Genomic DNA, 16,286 nt, shown 5'->3' with positions numbered 1-16,286 from the left:
GCCATGTCTTACATTTTGTAAAAAAAAAAGAAAAGAAAAAACCCACAACTTCGCATAATAGTACAATTTTCCTGAAAACCCCTTTTAGATATGAATTTGTTTTTACATGAACATGTAGTAAATAGAAGTGTTTTATATTAAAGGCTCATCTTAAATAATGTAAAGGATCCATGCGTATGAGTATGACGTTAAGGCGTTTTATCTTTGGTAGCTTAAAGGCATCCGAAACGATAAAGTGTGAGCGCTGTGGAGGAGACATTCTTGCTGTGATTCAGAGCGAAGCGCACAAACCCGCTAAGAACATCTCTAACCTGACCCTTCAGCTGCCTGATTCTCACACAGTGTTTCTTACAGAACATATCTCCAGACAGAAACATGGTGTTAGATCCAGCAGATGTGGGCTGACACCATGTTGCTGTCTGCAGCCTGTGCTGTGTGTCTGTAGTGTCCTATGGGACGCGTGGGCAACATCGACAGAGAGACAGAGGAGACTTTGATTGTTCTTGACCAGTGCAAGTGTCATTCTGCATAGACGGAAAATGAGCTGGATTGGGACTTTGTAGGGCTCTGGGAGACAGGAGTGAAACAATGGATGTGGTGTGAAAAGATTCTCCATGAGATGTGAGGAAGCGTTGGCGTGTGATTTTGTGTGTTGTGGCATGGGCTGGAGTAAGCCTCTCTGGCTGGTGCTGGAGAGGTCAGATGGGCCTGTGTTAGGTCAGGCAGTCGGACAGCATCTCCACCTTCAGAGGCGCGGAGGCTGTGGTCGGACACGTGCACTGCTCAACGCTCGGGCTGTTCTGGCTCAGCTGGACCTTGAGCTTCTCCAGCTCATAGTCGTGCAGGTACTCCTGGATGAGGTAGCGCTCGCGCTTCACCCGAGCTTTGACGTCTGACGGCACGTCGGGGATCAGCCACGCCACAAAGAACTTCACCACGAACACCACATGCTGGGAGAGAACACGGTTATTATTGCAGGAGGAAACGAGCACTTATCGACATAAATATACGGTAACACTTTAGTTTAGGGTCCAATTCTTATTAGCATGCATATTACTAGGATATTCATTAGTGTTTATAAAGCCCATATTAAAGGGGGGGGGGGTTGACTTTTTTAACTTTAGTTAGTGTGTAGTGTCGCTGTTTTAGCATAAACAACATCTGCAGAGCTACAACGCTCAAAGTTCAAAGCAAAGGGAGATATTTACTTTGGCAGAAATCACTTTTTAAGGACTAAAACAAACGGCTGGTAGGGACTACAATGAGCTTCTTCATGGGTTAGTGACATCCCTAACCCTGAAATTTACATAAACCCGCCCCCGGGAACATGCAACAAAAGCCATGTTGAGAAGAGGAAGAGTTGTTGTAGTCGAGCACATTTAGGAGTCGCTCAAACACTCATCCGCTTGCGAATGATCCGAACACAAATGCCATAAAAGATGCGATCATAGGTTATAACCGTAATTAAACATGACCTATCCCTGTTCTCTCTTCATCAGCAGATATTATCTGTGCATCTCACAACAGTTCCCACACCAGCGGTTTATAGATTATCATGACAGAATGTGCTACTCGATGACTTGAAGAGAGTTAACTCATAAATTCATCAACTATCCCTTCAGAAACGTCCCGTCTCATTCTACATGTCGTCTCTCCATCATTGTCCGACTCCGGTTTGAACACAAAAGGCTGAACAGTTTCTGACATTTCAGGGCTCCAGACTAACTTTTTTCACCCAACTGAAAATTTTAGGGGCACAACCAGAAATTTTAGGGGCGCACACCGTAAATCAACATGCTAACCAAATCTACTAATTTCCACTGTATTACTAATAGGGATCTGTATCGTTAAGGTTTTAATGGTATTACTACTCTTACCGATACTGCTTACCGATCCGGTACTTTAACAGTATTCTTAACGGTTCTTTTTATTATACTTTATATATTTTTTTTTATAAAAAAAAAATAAAACAATTAAGAACATAATTAACATGGCTTTATAATCTGAAAAGTAAAATATCTATAGCAAAAGAAACCACAAAGTTTGAACAAAAATATAAAACATCTATTTGTAAATGGACCAGTGTGCAGGCATTCGGAAGGTCTGCTAACATTAATATTACAGTAAAGAACAAACCTACAAAGAAATCTAATAAAGTAATGAAATGTAAAATAACACTGCATAGTTTTCACTGTATAAATTGATAGATTAATGCTTATAAAAGCTAAAGTTATTCATTCAAGAGATGTGAATATTTTCTATTTGCCTTTTGTTCGATTCGAATGAATGGCTCAATCGTCAGCAGGTTTATTAGACGCTGCCCCTTTAAGACCGATCGAATGTAGAACTAATAATATCATATTCTCCTATTTCTCCAAACTATTGACGCCCATTTAAGATATAAACTGTTAAAATAACTACTCTCCAATCCGGTCATTTTGACACCGGCTATTTGTTGTTTATTTGATGGTTTAGACGCGCACACGAAGCCTAAAATATTAAGTGCAAGCCGGTCCATTTCGCAGCACACACACATAAGCCGCCTTGAAGTTGGAAACAGCGTCTCTTGCGCGGATTATTGTGCATTTAATAGCTCTTTATTATCAAACACATCCCGCAGTTTAGCAACAGTAGAGACTGCAGTTTACAACAATCACTGAATCTGACGTTTAGTTTAGGTTTAGGGAGAAATGACAGCGCAGCTGTGAAGGGTAGGATCGCGCTCGACGGAACACGGCTATAGGAATAGTTTTACCTCATACCATCTTTATATAATTCTTGGAAGCCAAAATCGAAAATAAAATTAGATTAATATCACAGCACATCCCTAAAGTAAGCAGACTAAACTTTTGTGTAGTTCTCTTGGCCATCGTCACTCATTAAGCTGAGTGTGGTGTTGTGTTCGCTGCTCCACGTGAGAGAGCTCGCTCGCTTTCTCTCTCTTCTGGATTGCGATCGCAAAAATGCCTCACGGACAAATGGTTTAATATTATCTCATATAGAAACGGCTGGGAAAGATAGAATTTGCCAGATATAACGTCTATCAATTATAATTAGTAAGTGTATTTTCTTAATTTCTCCAGTACCGACAGCAGGCAAATTTACTGGTCGCACATGTGCGACTGGATGTAAAATTCAGTCGCACACTCTCAAATTTTAGTTGCAAAATGCGACCATTTAGTCGTACTCTGGAGCCCTGCATTTTCAGTTTGTGTCTGCGTGAGGTAATCAGAGCTGCTAACATGAGCTCTTGAAGCTCCGCCCTCTTATTGAAAGGGGGCGGGGAGCAGCAGCTCATTTGCATTTAACCCTCTGGTGCTCTTCGGTCATTTCTGACCGGAAAATTCTGTTTCGAAATTTTAAAAATCACAGCTTCATCGGAATGATATGAAACTTGGTGACTTTTCTAGCATTAGGTATGTAAACACACAGAAAAATTGAGTGGTCATAAAAAAAATACTCCCACTTGTGCTCTTCGGTCAAAAATGACCCCCATAGGAAATTAATGGGAAATCTGCAAAAACACAAATTCACAGAAAAAAAAATCTATATTTCTAACAAAAAAAAAAAATATCTTAAACTTTATAATAAATAGTCTTTGAGATTTTTTAAATATATATTCAAATCCACCAAAAAAAAAAAAAATCATTAAATGTGTTCAAAACAGACCTAGGGAATTCTCAAGCCTCTCCATAGAGACCTCTAGTGATTACACACATGGTTGCATGATTTCTTAAATAATTCCAAAAGCGGGCGCTAATCTGTCCTAGTCTCTATTTTAACCTGAAATACTGCAATAATTTAAAAAAAATAAAACAAAACATTTTTTGTATCATTTTCAAAGGCAAAAATAGACCATAATTATTGCATACATATTAAAAAATACCATCAAATCATCTCAAACTACAAAATTAAAAAGAAAAAATATTATTGAAGAAAAATAAATTGCATTGGTTTTACTGGGGTGGAGGAAGTTTCATTTGTAGGTGTCCGGTCCCTTATGACCGGGAAGACAACCAATGCAACCCCTAAACGAAGAGGGTTAAAGGGACACACACAAAAATGGCGCTTTTTTGCTCACCCTCAAAAAGTGAAAATTTTAACAGGATATAAAAATGATCTGTGGGGTATTTTGAGCTAAAACTTCCTATATACACTCTGGAGACATCAAAGACTTATTTTACATCTTAAAAGGGGCATTATTGGACCCATTTACTTATTCTGTATTTATTCTACATCCCTAACAGTTAGTTAATAGTGAGAATTGGACCATAATCTAAAGTGTGAGCAAATATATTAGTCAATCTAAGATAAACAGAATTAAAAAAGCAACATCATGGCCTTTCACACAGGAAGTATGCTTTATTATGTTGGTCAACACAAAAATATGTGTACTTTAGCATGTGGACACCGATGAACAAAATGACCCGAGGGAAGGATGAGGGTTAAAGTATATGATTTACATAATCAGTACTCTTTTTCAAAGTATGCTTGAGTGTACTTCTGTTTCAGAAAGGAAATGAAGAGAATTTAGAGAGCCCATACCTCCATGATGATGATAAACGCAAACTTGGCCGCTAGAATATGCCAGAACTGCATGTTGTGCTTGTACTGCTTCTCGTGTCCTGGAGGGTAGCGGTAGTCGCGGTACCTAGAGTATCAACAGCCTTCATGTTTATCACACATTTGTCAGTGTTCCAATGAATCTATCGATAGAAAGACACAGAGCAGACATGCACAACAGTACCTGCAGGTGGTCATGTTGGCGCTGTTGAACCATTCTGGGTTCTCGCCTTCCTCTGGGAGGTTTGCATGTGGAATCTCGGAGATGTTGAAGACTGAAAGGCTGTCGTTGATGTATCCCTCCATAGTGATCTCAGTGCCCGGGTGATACACATACAGATACACCAGCCGAGGGATCATGTCAGACGTGAACGAGACAATGAAAGCCTGACAAACAAATCAATGACATTAGGCCTTACATTGTCTTTTGCTGTTTTTACATTGTCTTAGTGCTGTGCTATGCGTATACAATTACATGCGGCAATAAACACGATATACCATCACCACAATATACAGTATATGTATATATACACTCACCTAAAGGATTATTAGGAACACCATACTAATACTGTGTTTGACCCCCTTTCGCCTTCAGAACTGCCTTAATTCTATGTGGCATTGATTCAACAAGGTGCTGAAAGCATTCTTTAGAAATGTTGGCCCATATTGATAGGATAGCATCTTGCAGTTGATGGAGATTTGTGGGATGCACATCCAGGGCACGAAGCTCCCGTTCCACCACATCCCAAAGATGCTCTATTGGGTTGAGATCTGGTGACTGTGGGGGCCATTTTAGTACAGTGAACTCATTGTCATGTTCAAGAAACCAATTTGAAATGATTCGAGCTTTGTGACATGGTGCATTATCCTGCTGGAAGTAGCCATCAGAGGATGGGGACATGGTGGTCATAAAGGGATGGACATGGTCAGAAACAATGCTCAGGTAGGCCGTGGCATTTAAACCATGCCCAATTGGCACTAAGGGACCTAAAGTGTGCCAAGAAAACATCCCCCACACCATTACACCACCACCACCAGCCTGCACAGTGGTAACAAGGCATGATGGATCCATGTTCTCATTCTGTTTACGCCAAATTCTGACTCTACCATCTGAATGTCTCAACAGAAATCGAGACTCATCAGACCAGGCAACATTTTTCCAGTCTTCAACTGTCCAATTTTGGTGAGCTTGTGCAAATTGTAGCCTCTTTTTCCTATTTGTAGTGGAGATGAGTGGTACCCGGTGGGGTCTTCTGCTGTTGTAGCCCATCCGCCTCAAGGTTGTGTGTGTTGTGTCTTCACAAATGCTTTGCTGCATACCTCGGTTGTAACGAGTGGTTATTTCAGGCAAAGTTGCTCTTCTATCAGCTTGAATCAGTCGGCCCATTCTCCTCTGACCTCTAGCATCAACAAGGCATTTTCGCCCACAGGACTGCCGCATACTGGATGTTTTTCCCTTTTCACACCATTCTTTGTAAACCCTAGAAATGGTTGTGCGCGAAAATCCCAGTAACTGAGCAGATTGTGAAATACTCAGACCGGCCCGTCTGGCACCAACAACCATGCCACGCTCAAAATTGCTTAAATCACCTTTCTTTCCCATTCTGACATTCAGTTTGGAGTTCAGGAGATTGTCTTGACCAGGACCACACCCCTAAATGCATTGAAGCAACTGCCATGTGATTGGTTGATTAGATAATTGCATTAATGAGAAATTGAACAGGTGTTCCTAATAATCCTTTAGGTGAGTGTATATCGTCAATCTTTTGATCCATATAACCTTAAAAGTATAATTAAGTATACTTGGCTTGTAGTTGTGTTTACTCTTTATACATAAAGTATATTTACAAATAAGCTTGACTTTTACTTAAGTATACTTAATAAAATGAACTTAAAGTATACTTATTTTTTGTAAAGGATGCACTGTTTAAATGCTGTTATGACCTACTTTGATAGCATTTCTGGTCAGGATATGCAAACAAGCTCCCATGTGTACCAATCATTCTTCTTTTAATGGAATGAGTCTAAAAGACTCATGAGCTATCAGCAGTCCCTGACGTATTATTTGTGTCATGTTTATTACCAGTTTTCTTCAGGTGATACGTGTAATCGGAACCAGAATGTGGTACAGACTCACATTGGTGACCACTGAGAAGACGGCGATCATGTTGAGGATCTCCTCCCATGCGCCGATGCTGTGCGCTTTGGCGGCCACGGGCCTGCGGAACTGAGTGGTGAATTTCCAGGCATCCACGCGCACTTCCAGGATGTTATTCATCAGAGCCAGCAGAGGAGCCAGCGGGAAGGAGGCCACAAACAGGGTGATGAAGCCAAACTGGACAACTGCAAAACAACGAGGACATGATGTGCTACTCCACACCAAGAAGAGCTACAGCACCACCTGTCTGTAAAACTGAGTTACTGCAGGGTGGACGCTTGTTCATATAGAAGCAAGTACATCAGTGTTAGTCAAACTACTTTGAAACTCTAGTCATGTTACAAGCAATTCATCATTTCATTTGGTTAAGCTTACAGCCTCATTTTCATCTGTGTGAAATTCAAGCACAGTGAAGCGGGAAGAGTCATTTCAGCCGCGGCTTCACTGTGAAAAGCCATTTAATGCTTTGGAGGACAGGGGAATATTGCAGAGATTAAAAGTTGTTATCTAAAGAGGAATGATCAGACGGCATTTCTGCTCCTGACAACCAAGAAGTGTCTTGAGAACGAGTCCATCAGGCTCATGTTTCGGCTGCTCCGAGTCCAGATTTGACCCTACAGTGAATATTTGGTCTCACATTGAACTCAAAAGACATTTTTCAACGGCCCATGAACAGTTTGAAGCCTTTAACATTGAGTGGAACGACACTGACTGAAAAAACTGTCTGGAAGTTGAGGAAAGCTATTCTGTGCTAAGTTACTTCATCTACAGTATTTGTGCGATCCCTGCTCATTTCATGACCAGTGATGTGATTAAAAAGGTTAAGATCATTAAAAGACCACTAAATATTGTGCCATGCGGCCCATTTTTTGCCCAGGAGTGCGAGAGTGTGCGTAAATGTTTGTGTGAGAGTTTCTAAACTTTTTGAGTACTGTCAGGGCATGGTGCCGAAGACTCATACTGAGTTTAGTAACGGTACGCCAATGTGTTCGTAAAATATAGCATTTTACGTCAAAATTCATTCAACTCAGCATGCTACACTGAACCTAAAGAGTCCAGTTCTGTGATTTTTAGCCAAAGCTTTCATAGTTTTAAGCAAAAATAAAACTTTCCATATCTCCTGGCCACTAGGTGGCACTGTGCTGAAACTGTGCACCTAAATTGAGGTCCCTATGATATTTTATGATGCTTATAAATCATACAGAATGAGTTTTTCTTTTTTCTTTAAAAGTAAAAATGCAGAAAGTTTTGTGTGATGGGTAGGGTTAGTGTAAGGGGAGAGAATATACAGTTTGTACAATATAAAAACCATTACATCTATGGAGAGTCCCCACAAAGATAGTGAACCAGACGTGTGTGTTTCTCCACTCACCCATCTCCAGGTACTCGTAGAACAGGCCGAGCTGACAGAAGTCCTGGAGGTCGTGATCCTGCTCCCAGCGGCTGTACAGACTCTCCGGATGATTCCGAGCGCTTCTGCTCACCCACCAGTTACGCAACCAGCTACATACACAAACATAAGGACATATAAATATAGAAAACACCGCCCACTATCAACAAATAAATAATTAACACTAATAAATAAATGAAATATAGCTGCAAGCTGCCATTAAGGGGCCAAGCTCAAAGAAGGCATGACAAGTCATGACTGCATGGCTGGGAGCATCAGACCAACTGCAACAATCAAGCATATTAAGATGATTTTAGGCAAAATGCCTGAAAAATCTAATAAAAACACTAGTATGTCATTTAATGGTTTATTACTTTCAACCAATAGGTGGCGCTGTGACCAAACTGATGTGGTGTGGTCAGAGTGAGGTGACTGTGACACATGTAAAGATTGGTGTATCTTATAATATCCCAAAGCATTGCAGAGATACAGCCTCAAGAGTTGTTTTGGCATGCCATAAACTTTGTTGATGTGGTGTACGAAAACCATTTATCAACACCAAATCCATAACTTTTTGCCGGCATGGTTTGAAGATGACACAATTTGATTTTGGTGAAATTCGGACAAACGGATTAGGAGGAGTTAAAAAAAAGTAGATTTTTAAAGAAAATCAAAATGGTGGACAGGACGTTCAGCTGACAATGGCAAAAGTAGTATCTATGTTCTCGGCATGACCCAAGGAATGGGTTTCATTACAATAGGCTAATTTAATCTAATTAGCCTATTAAACTAATTTAATTTAAGTTATTAGCATTTTTGGAAATTTAATTATAACTTTTGAACACAAGATGGCGCTTCCCCAAAACATTTTGAGTACTGTTATGTTACGCCAATGCGGTGTAAAATATAGCATTTTACGTTAAAATTCTAAATTGCCGACGCCCAAAATGGCCGATATCAGAAAATTGGTATTGTTCGACTGCATGCTTCACCAAATCTAAAGAGACAAGTTTTGTGATTTCTGGCCAAAGCGTTCAGAAGTTATATGCAAAATTGAGCAATTTTTCATATCTCCTGACCACTAGGTGGCACTATGCCGAAACGCATCATGTAGCCTCAGGTCATGGTTGTCAAGACCATTGAATGTAAAAAAATATGGATAAAATACGTCACCCATAGGATTCTGAAGAGCAGTTTTGAAGTGTAAAGTAGGGTCATCGCACGTCACTCCCGGATAACAGAAAATGGGCAAAGAGGCGGGACGTGGGCGGAGCTGAGGTGACGTGATGACTAACAGACAGCAGACAAACGGCAATCCACCTGTCACTCAAAGTGGCCATGCCCTTAATTATGCAGAACTTTAATGGTGCGTTCACACCAGACGCGAATTAAGTGTTTTGTGCAATTGTTAAGTCAATGCAAAGACTCGAATAGACATTTTGCAGCACGATTCGCGCGAATGAGGCGACGCGAATGACGCAATTCGCGCAAATGACATGGCGAGTTGAAAAATCTGAACTTTGGCGGATAGTCGCGCCACGTTAACCAATCAGGAGCTTGCTCTAGTAGTGACAACAATGAGGACAAAATCATATGTGGATAGCCGGGGCTGTACATACTTTATAGATACAGGAATAAAAAGGATCTTGCTTGGAAGAAAGTGAGTGAGGAGGTCGGACAATCAAGTAAGTTTTAAAAAAAGCTCTCTACTCAATTTGAGCTCTACATAGGGTGATTTCAGGGTGATTGGGACACTTTTTGCCATTTAGATGACTTGGAAAAAGTGTCCCAATCACTCTGAATTCACCCTATTGAGACTACAAGCCGGCAAATTGAGCTTATTCGCCGTATATTAAAACAATCATGTCAGCCATTTCATGTCCCCCCCTCACAGTTGTCATGAAGGGCAAAATTATATATATAGACCAAAACCACAATTTGTCCCAGACTGTAAACATGTTTTTTTCTGCTGTAAAGTTGGGCATTTTAACATGAGCTCAATGAGATTCTGCTCCTTCTGGAGTCTGTCTCTAGTGGCCAGTCGATGAACTGCATTTTAAGTCTCTTCTGTATTGGCTTCAAGAGAAACTGCGGGAGGTGCCGCTTGATCATGACACACACCAAGTTTGGTCAGAATACGCTAAAGCGGTGCGGAGATATAGCCTGTTAATTTTTGCGTGCTCTTTGTCAAATTTATTCACACATTATTCGAGAAAGGTTTGACGAATCAACTTGAATTCTTGAATTGTTGTCGGCATGGTCTGAAGATGATCTGGTTCAATGTTCATGAATATCAGCCTCGGAGGAGTTTAAAAAAAGCAGCCTTTTTGGAAAATTCAGTTTTTTGGAAATTTAGTTTTGAGCCCTTACGGTTCAAAAGTTATTAGCATAAACTTCAGTGCAACTTTGGACAGTTGGTGGCGCTAGAGGGATTGAGTTAGAGACTCCAAATTTGCTCTAGTGACAGATCAGACTGTCCCCTATAAGTGTGCCAAATCTCATAACTTTCCCGCAAGCAGGTCTGCAATAGACTCAAGAGCGGAAGAAAAAGAAGAAAAAATTTGAAGAATAATAAGAACGCCAACGGATTCAATAGGTGCTTACGCACAGTCGCACACCTTCACTGCTTGACCCCTAATGCATAGAAACTCACAGACACATTGGCTGGATCTGAATTATTATACACTCCATTTACAGTCATAACATTAAGCATTCATTTAGGTATATTCCCTGGCCAAGCAACAGATAATTATGGTTATGAATATAATCTTGTGTGATGATGATGTCATGGGGACTTACGGGACGAGTGCTTCCTGTATGTTCCCCCAAACCTGCTTACCCACCATCACTATCACTAACTGAGTGGTTAACTCAATCAAACAGCCGCCCGGCTCGCACTGAAAAGACAATTATGACCATCATAAACAAGAATCTACTAATAATTCACAAACTATAATTGCATTCGTATTTAATTGTGCTTTAACTCTCTGCTTAATTAATTTACATTCAAGTTCCACAGACAATAATCTATCCACATTTTCAACAGTGAAATAATTGCAATAATTCTCATGGGATCTCAGGTCTACCTCTTCATTTCTCAACCCGCTCCATTCGCCGAACATGTAGGCATAGTTGCCAGGGTAACCCACAAATTTGCCTTTGAAAAAGGCGACGTAGAAGCAGGAGGAATAGTAGTTGACAAACTGGAAGAGGAACATCTTGATGGTTAGCCTGTTCTCATACTCCACGTGGGTTTTGGGAACCTCTGTGGACAAAACAAGTGAATAAAAGTCACTGCAAACCTACAAACACCTGTATGTATTATGGGCATACTTTAGTAATTGTACAATATATGACAGTGTTTCCCTTATTATTATCTGTCACGTGATTTAGAGCACTTTATGAACTGATTGGAACAATTGGTAGGTGCCAATGGCAAATTTAATAATCTCTATACTGAGCTGGAGAGCTTATATTTGCTCAAGACTCACCCATATCAGTGATCTTAATGGCTACACGCTCATACAGGAAGTTCAGGATCATGATGATGACAAAGTTGATGCAGGAAGCAGTGACGGATGTGGCAAACTGAGGCGTGATGAGGCTTCCGACCACATCCAGTTTATTGGTCGGGCTGTCCTTCATGATGCTGGCAAACGCCGCGAACACTGCCAGACGGTACGCTATCACACCGATTATACTGGCAATAATCAGAGAGATCTGGGTTTTGAGGCGAGAGAGGTGAACGTCACACACACAGAACAACTCACACACAGCAATTAGTACATTCTACTCAATTATTCATACAATAATATTGTACAAAAAGTTTGAACAGTGTGGAAACTATGAACTAGGACACGCCAAAACACTGACATGCTACATGCTAGTAAAAACATGCATCAGGCAACATTTAACTTACTGACTTACAGATGTGTGATTCTGTGTCCATACAGTCCAGTGACTTATTAACATTCAATATTAAGTCTAACACAGATATAATGCAAAACCTGCTTTTTAATATTTGTATATAATAGCTCAGTTTCAAAACTACTACTTTCTACTAACAACATAGTTCCCATTCAGTCGGTCACGTTCGACGTACGTCGGACGTACCGACGAATTGGGATCACTTCTGGGAGCCCCTATCAGCTTCGAGCTATCTAGAACCGGCCAATGAACAATTGGCGTGCGAGATTTGCATCTCGCGCTCCGCCCCGCGCCGCGGGTATAAACAGGAAGCGAGAGCGAATGCACGCTGTCATTCACTTCGGAGCCACACGGCAGATGAAGAGGACTCTCAACGCAACACTGCTTGAGTTTATCGCTGCTATCAGCAAGTTATTTAGAAGACCGGAGAATCCAGGAAACGCGTGTTGGAGAGACGGCACATTCCAGCGGGATCCGCGCTGACTCATCGGCTGCCTCTGCAAGCAGAGAAAAACTGCTGTTTTAACAGCAACAGCAAATCCTGTTGGTCTGGTTGGGCGTTTTTCCTGCTGAGTACAGGCACGGGCTGCACAACAATCCCGTGCGCTGTCGCGTTTCCCCCTGAGTGCTTCAGCACAAGAGCGTTTCCTCACAAAAAGAGTTCACGGGTGACGTGCCGTCCTTTTCAGGATGTCTTACCACCCGTGCGTTTCTGGATGCGGTCGTTCCCTGTCCCCTGCTGACGGTCACAATCGCTGTCTCACGTGTTTGGGCATACAGCACGTTGAGGCGGCGTTTGTGGATAGTTCATGTTCCCACTGCGGGAACATGACTATCGCGGAGCTTAGATCGAGACTCTCCTACCTCCGGGCTGGGGGAGTCCCCTTACCCATCCCACGAACCAGGGCTGCCCCTAACCCGGGTGGACCTGCTTCTTTGGATGGCCAGGGTGATCTGAGGATCACGTTTAGGGCAAACCCGCCGAGTCAATCTCCGCAGGCCCCTATTCCCTCTGCTCCGCAGCCGGTAGAGCCTCCAGGAGAACCCGCTGGACCCTCCCACGGGAGACCAGTGGTGACTTTTGGAGCTCCAGCAGATGAACAGATGTCAATCGCTGCATCGGAGGGGGAGTTTCAGTCCTCGGGGGATGAAGGTTCAGTCGTACTGCCTCCCTCTGGGAGAGTGGCAACGGCTGCACCGGACCCTGAGATGGCTGCTATGCTTTCCCGGGCCGCCGAAAGGGTTGGGCTCGAGTGGAACCCTCCACCGTGTCCCGAACCCTCTAGGTTGGACGATTGGTTCCTCGGGGTGGGTCGCGCTGGTTCTCAGCGTCCCGCCCCGACACCTTTCTTCCCGGAGGTGCATGAGGAGCTCACGAGGTCGTGGAAGGCACCTTTTTCTGCCAGAAACCGGCCGAGTGACTCCTCCCCCCTCACTACTCTCGACGGCGGACCAGCCAAGGGTTACGTGGGGATCCCGCCAGTGGAGCGCGCCGTCGCGATGCAACTGTGTCCGGCGACCGCCTCTAACTGGCGCGGTGACCCGTGTCTCCCGTCCCGGGCCTGTAAGTTCTCTTCCAGTCTGACTGGGAAGGCTTACAAGGCCTGCGGGCAGGCTGCGTCCGCCTTGCATGGCATGGCGCTGCTTCAGGTCCACCAGGCCCAAGCGCTCCTTGACATGCACGAGGGTAGGCCTGACCCAGAGCTCCTCCGGGAGCTCCGGACGGCGACGGACCTCGCCCTCCGGGCGACGAAAGTCACCGCCCGTTCCATCGGTCAGGCGATGTCCACGCTTGTGGTCCAGGAGCGTCATCTCTGGCTCAACCTGGCTGATATGAGGGAGACCGATAAACATCGGTTCCTGGACTCCCCCATCTCGTCAGCTGGGTTGTTCGGCGACGCGGTCGAGAGCTTCGCCCAGCAGTTCTCGGCCGCCCAGAAGCAGACGGAGGCGATCAAGCACATCCTGCCCCGGCGGCCCGCTGCTGCCTCCACCCCGCCGCCGGCGGCAGCGCCTCCGACTACTCGTCGCCGAGGACGTCCACCCGCCGCCGCCTCCGCCCCCGCCAAGGCACCGCAGCAGCCTTCCACCAGCCGACGGCGTGGGGCCGGCCGTGGGAAGGATGTCCAGCCCGCTCAGGCCGCTGCCAAGCCAGGTGGCAAGCGTCGTCGCAAGCGACCCTGAGACGGGCCACCCAGAGATGGAGGAAACTGCTCGGAGGGAGATGGCTGCAGCACCACTCCTTCCCCCGGAGGAGGGCCGGGGGAGAATCTTTTGTTTGTCTGTTCCGCCGCTGGCCCCAGTGCCAGCGGCACCCAAAACATCAATAAAAGAGCAGTTTCCAATATCTCTGGGTGCCAAGAGAGCGCGCTTGGCGGTGGTCGACGCTCCCATGCCTCGCCACCCTCAAGTACCTCTCCCTTCGCCAGCAGGGGACGCCGGCTGTCGGGACGCACACAAGCGGCCTCCCCACACTCGCACGTCCCCTCCGCGGATGCAGGTAAGTGTTGCACAGCACACTCAGATCCCGCTTCGGGCCGCTCCCATGCCGTCCGTGCCGGATCCCTGCGTTCCGCCTCGCTGCCCCGCTGCGGGTACGTCTGTGGTGCCGATGGTCCCCCTTGCTCGGAGTCTGGGAGCCTGGCTAGCGCTTCCCAGCCCGTCTCGGTGGCTCATCCGTACCATCAGACTCGGCTATGCGATTCAGTTCGCCCGGCGTCCCCCCAAGTTCAGGGGCGTTCACTTCACGACTGTAGTGGAGGCGAACGCCCCCGTGCTCAGGGCGGAGATCGCTGTCCTCCTGGCGAAGGACGCGATAGAGCCGGTCCCTCAAGCCGATATGAGGTCCGGGTTCTACAGCCCGTACTTCATTGTACCCAAGAAAGGCGGCGGGTTACGACCGATCTTGGACCTGCGATTCCTGAACCGGTCCCTTCACAGGCTGCCGTTCACGATGTTAACGCAGAAGCGCATCTTCAGGTGCATCCGTCCCCAAGATTGGTTTGCAGCGATCGACCTGAAGGACGCGTACTTTCATGTCTCGATTCTCCCTCGACACCGGCCCTTTCTGCGCTTCGCGTTCGAGGGACGGGCATATCAGTACCGCGTCTTACCCTTCGGCCTGTCCCTGTCGCCCCGCGTCTTTACGAAGGTTGCGGAGGCGGCCATTGCTCCCATGAGAGAGCATGGTGTTCGCATCCTCAACTACCTCGACGACTGGCTGATTCTTGCCCAGTCACGAGAGCAGTTGTGCGAACACAGGGACAAGGTGCTCAGTCACCTCAGCCAGTTGGGACTTCGGGTCAACTGGGAGAAGAGCAAACTCTGCCCCACGCAGAGGATCTCTTTTCTCGGTATGGAGATGGACTCGGTCGCCATGACTGCGCGCCTCACCGAGGAGCGCGTCCAGTCGGTGTTGAACTGCCTGAATTCATTCAAAGGCAGGACAGCGGTTCCACTGAAACATTTTCAGAGGCTCCTGGGGCATATGGCATCCGCAGCCGCAGTAACGCCGCTCGGATTGCTTCATATGAGACCGCTTCAACGCTGGCTACACGATCGAGTCCCGAGATGGGCGTGGCACAGCGGTTCCCTCCGCGTCCAAGTGACTCCGAGGTGCCGCCAAACCTTCGGCCCGTGGTCGGACCCTTTGTTTCTCCGGGCGGGAGTCCCCCTAGAACAAGTGTCCAGGCACTCCGTTGTCTCCACGGATGCCTCATCCACGGGTTGGGGTGCCACGTACAACGGGCTTGCAGCTTCGGGCCTGTGGACGGGGCCTCAGCTGCAATGGCATATCAATTGCCTCGAGTTGTTAGCAGTTCGTCTTGCACTCAGCCGCTTCAAAGTGCCGCTCAGAGGCAAGCACGTTCTGGTCCGGACGGACAACACTGCGGCCGTAGCGTACATCAACAAACAAGGTGGTCTACGCTCCCGTCGCATGTCGCAACTCGCCCGCCATCTCCTCTTATGGAGTCAGAAGCATCTGAGGTCGCTTCGTGCTGTTCACATTCCGGGCCTGCTCAATTGTGCGGCCGACGAGCTGTCACGTCAGCAGGAACTTCCGGGAGAATGGCGACTCCATCCCCAGGCGGTCCAGCTAATCTGGAGTCGTTTCGGGGCCGCACAGGTAGACCTGTTTGCCTCCCCAGAGACGACCCACTGTCAGTGGTTTTATTCCTTGACCGAGGGAACCCTCGGGTCGGATGCCCTGGCCCACAGCTGGCCCCGGGAAGAACGCAAGTATGCGTT

General features: G+C 45.7%; 1 protein-coding gene across 2 annotated transcripts in view; it reads right to left on the bottom strand.

Annotated features, from left to right (window-relative positions):
- Nucleotides 1–20: 20 nt before the first annotated feature.
- The window catches only part of ano5a (anoctamin 5a), an 87,539-nt gene continuing 71,273 nt past the window's right edge, over nucleotides 21–16,286 (bottom strand). For both annotated transcript variants that reach the window (XM_079809345.1, XM_079809344.1), the window contains 8 exons: nucleotides 11,603–11,831; nucleotides 11,198–11,376; nucleotides 10,911–11,008; nucleotides 8,094–8,224; nucleotides 6,701–6,906; nucleotides 4,748–4,950; nucleotides 4,546–4,651; nucleotides 21–950 (listed from right to left, as the gene is read on the bottom strand). In XM_079809345.1, coding sequence (XP_079665471.1) covers nucleotides 714–950; nucleotides 4,546–4,651; nucleotides 4,748–4,950; nucleotides 6,701–6,906; nucleotides 8,094–8,224; nucleotides 10,911–11,008; nucleotides 11,198–11,376; nucleotides 11,603–11,831 — 1,389 coding nt within the window. In that variant the 3' untranslated portion in view covers nucleotides 21–713. The remainder of the gene's footprint in view (nucleotides 951–4,545; nucleotides 4,652–4,747; nucleotides 4,951–6,700; nucleotides 6,907–8,093; nucleotides 8,225–10,910; nucleotides 11,009–11,197; nucleotides 11,377–11,602; nucleotides 11,832–16,286) is intronic.

Source organism: Gobio gobio, assembly GCF_949357685.1.
Source record: "Gobio gobio genome assembly, chromosome: 25".
Classification (NCBI taxonomy): Eukaryota; Metazoa; Chordata; class Actinopteri; order Cypriniformes; family Gobionidae; genus Gobio; species Gobio gobio.
Note: the sequence above shows the minus strand (reverse complement) of the source record. Positions and strands in the feature narration are given on the sequence as shown.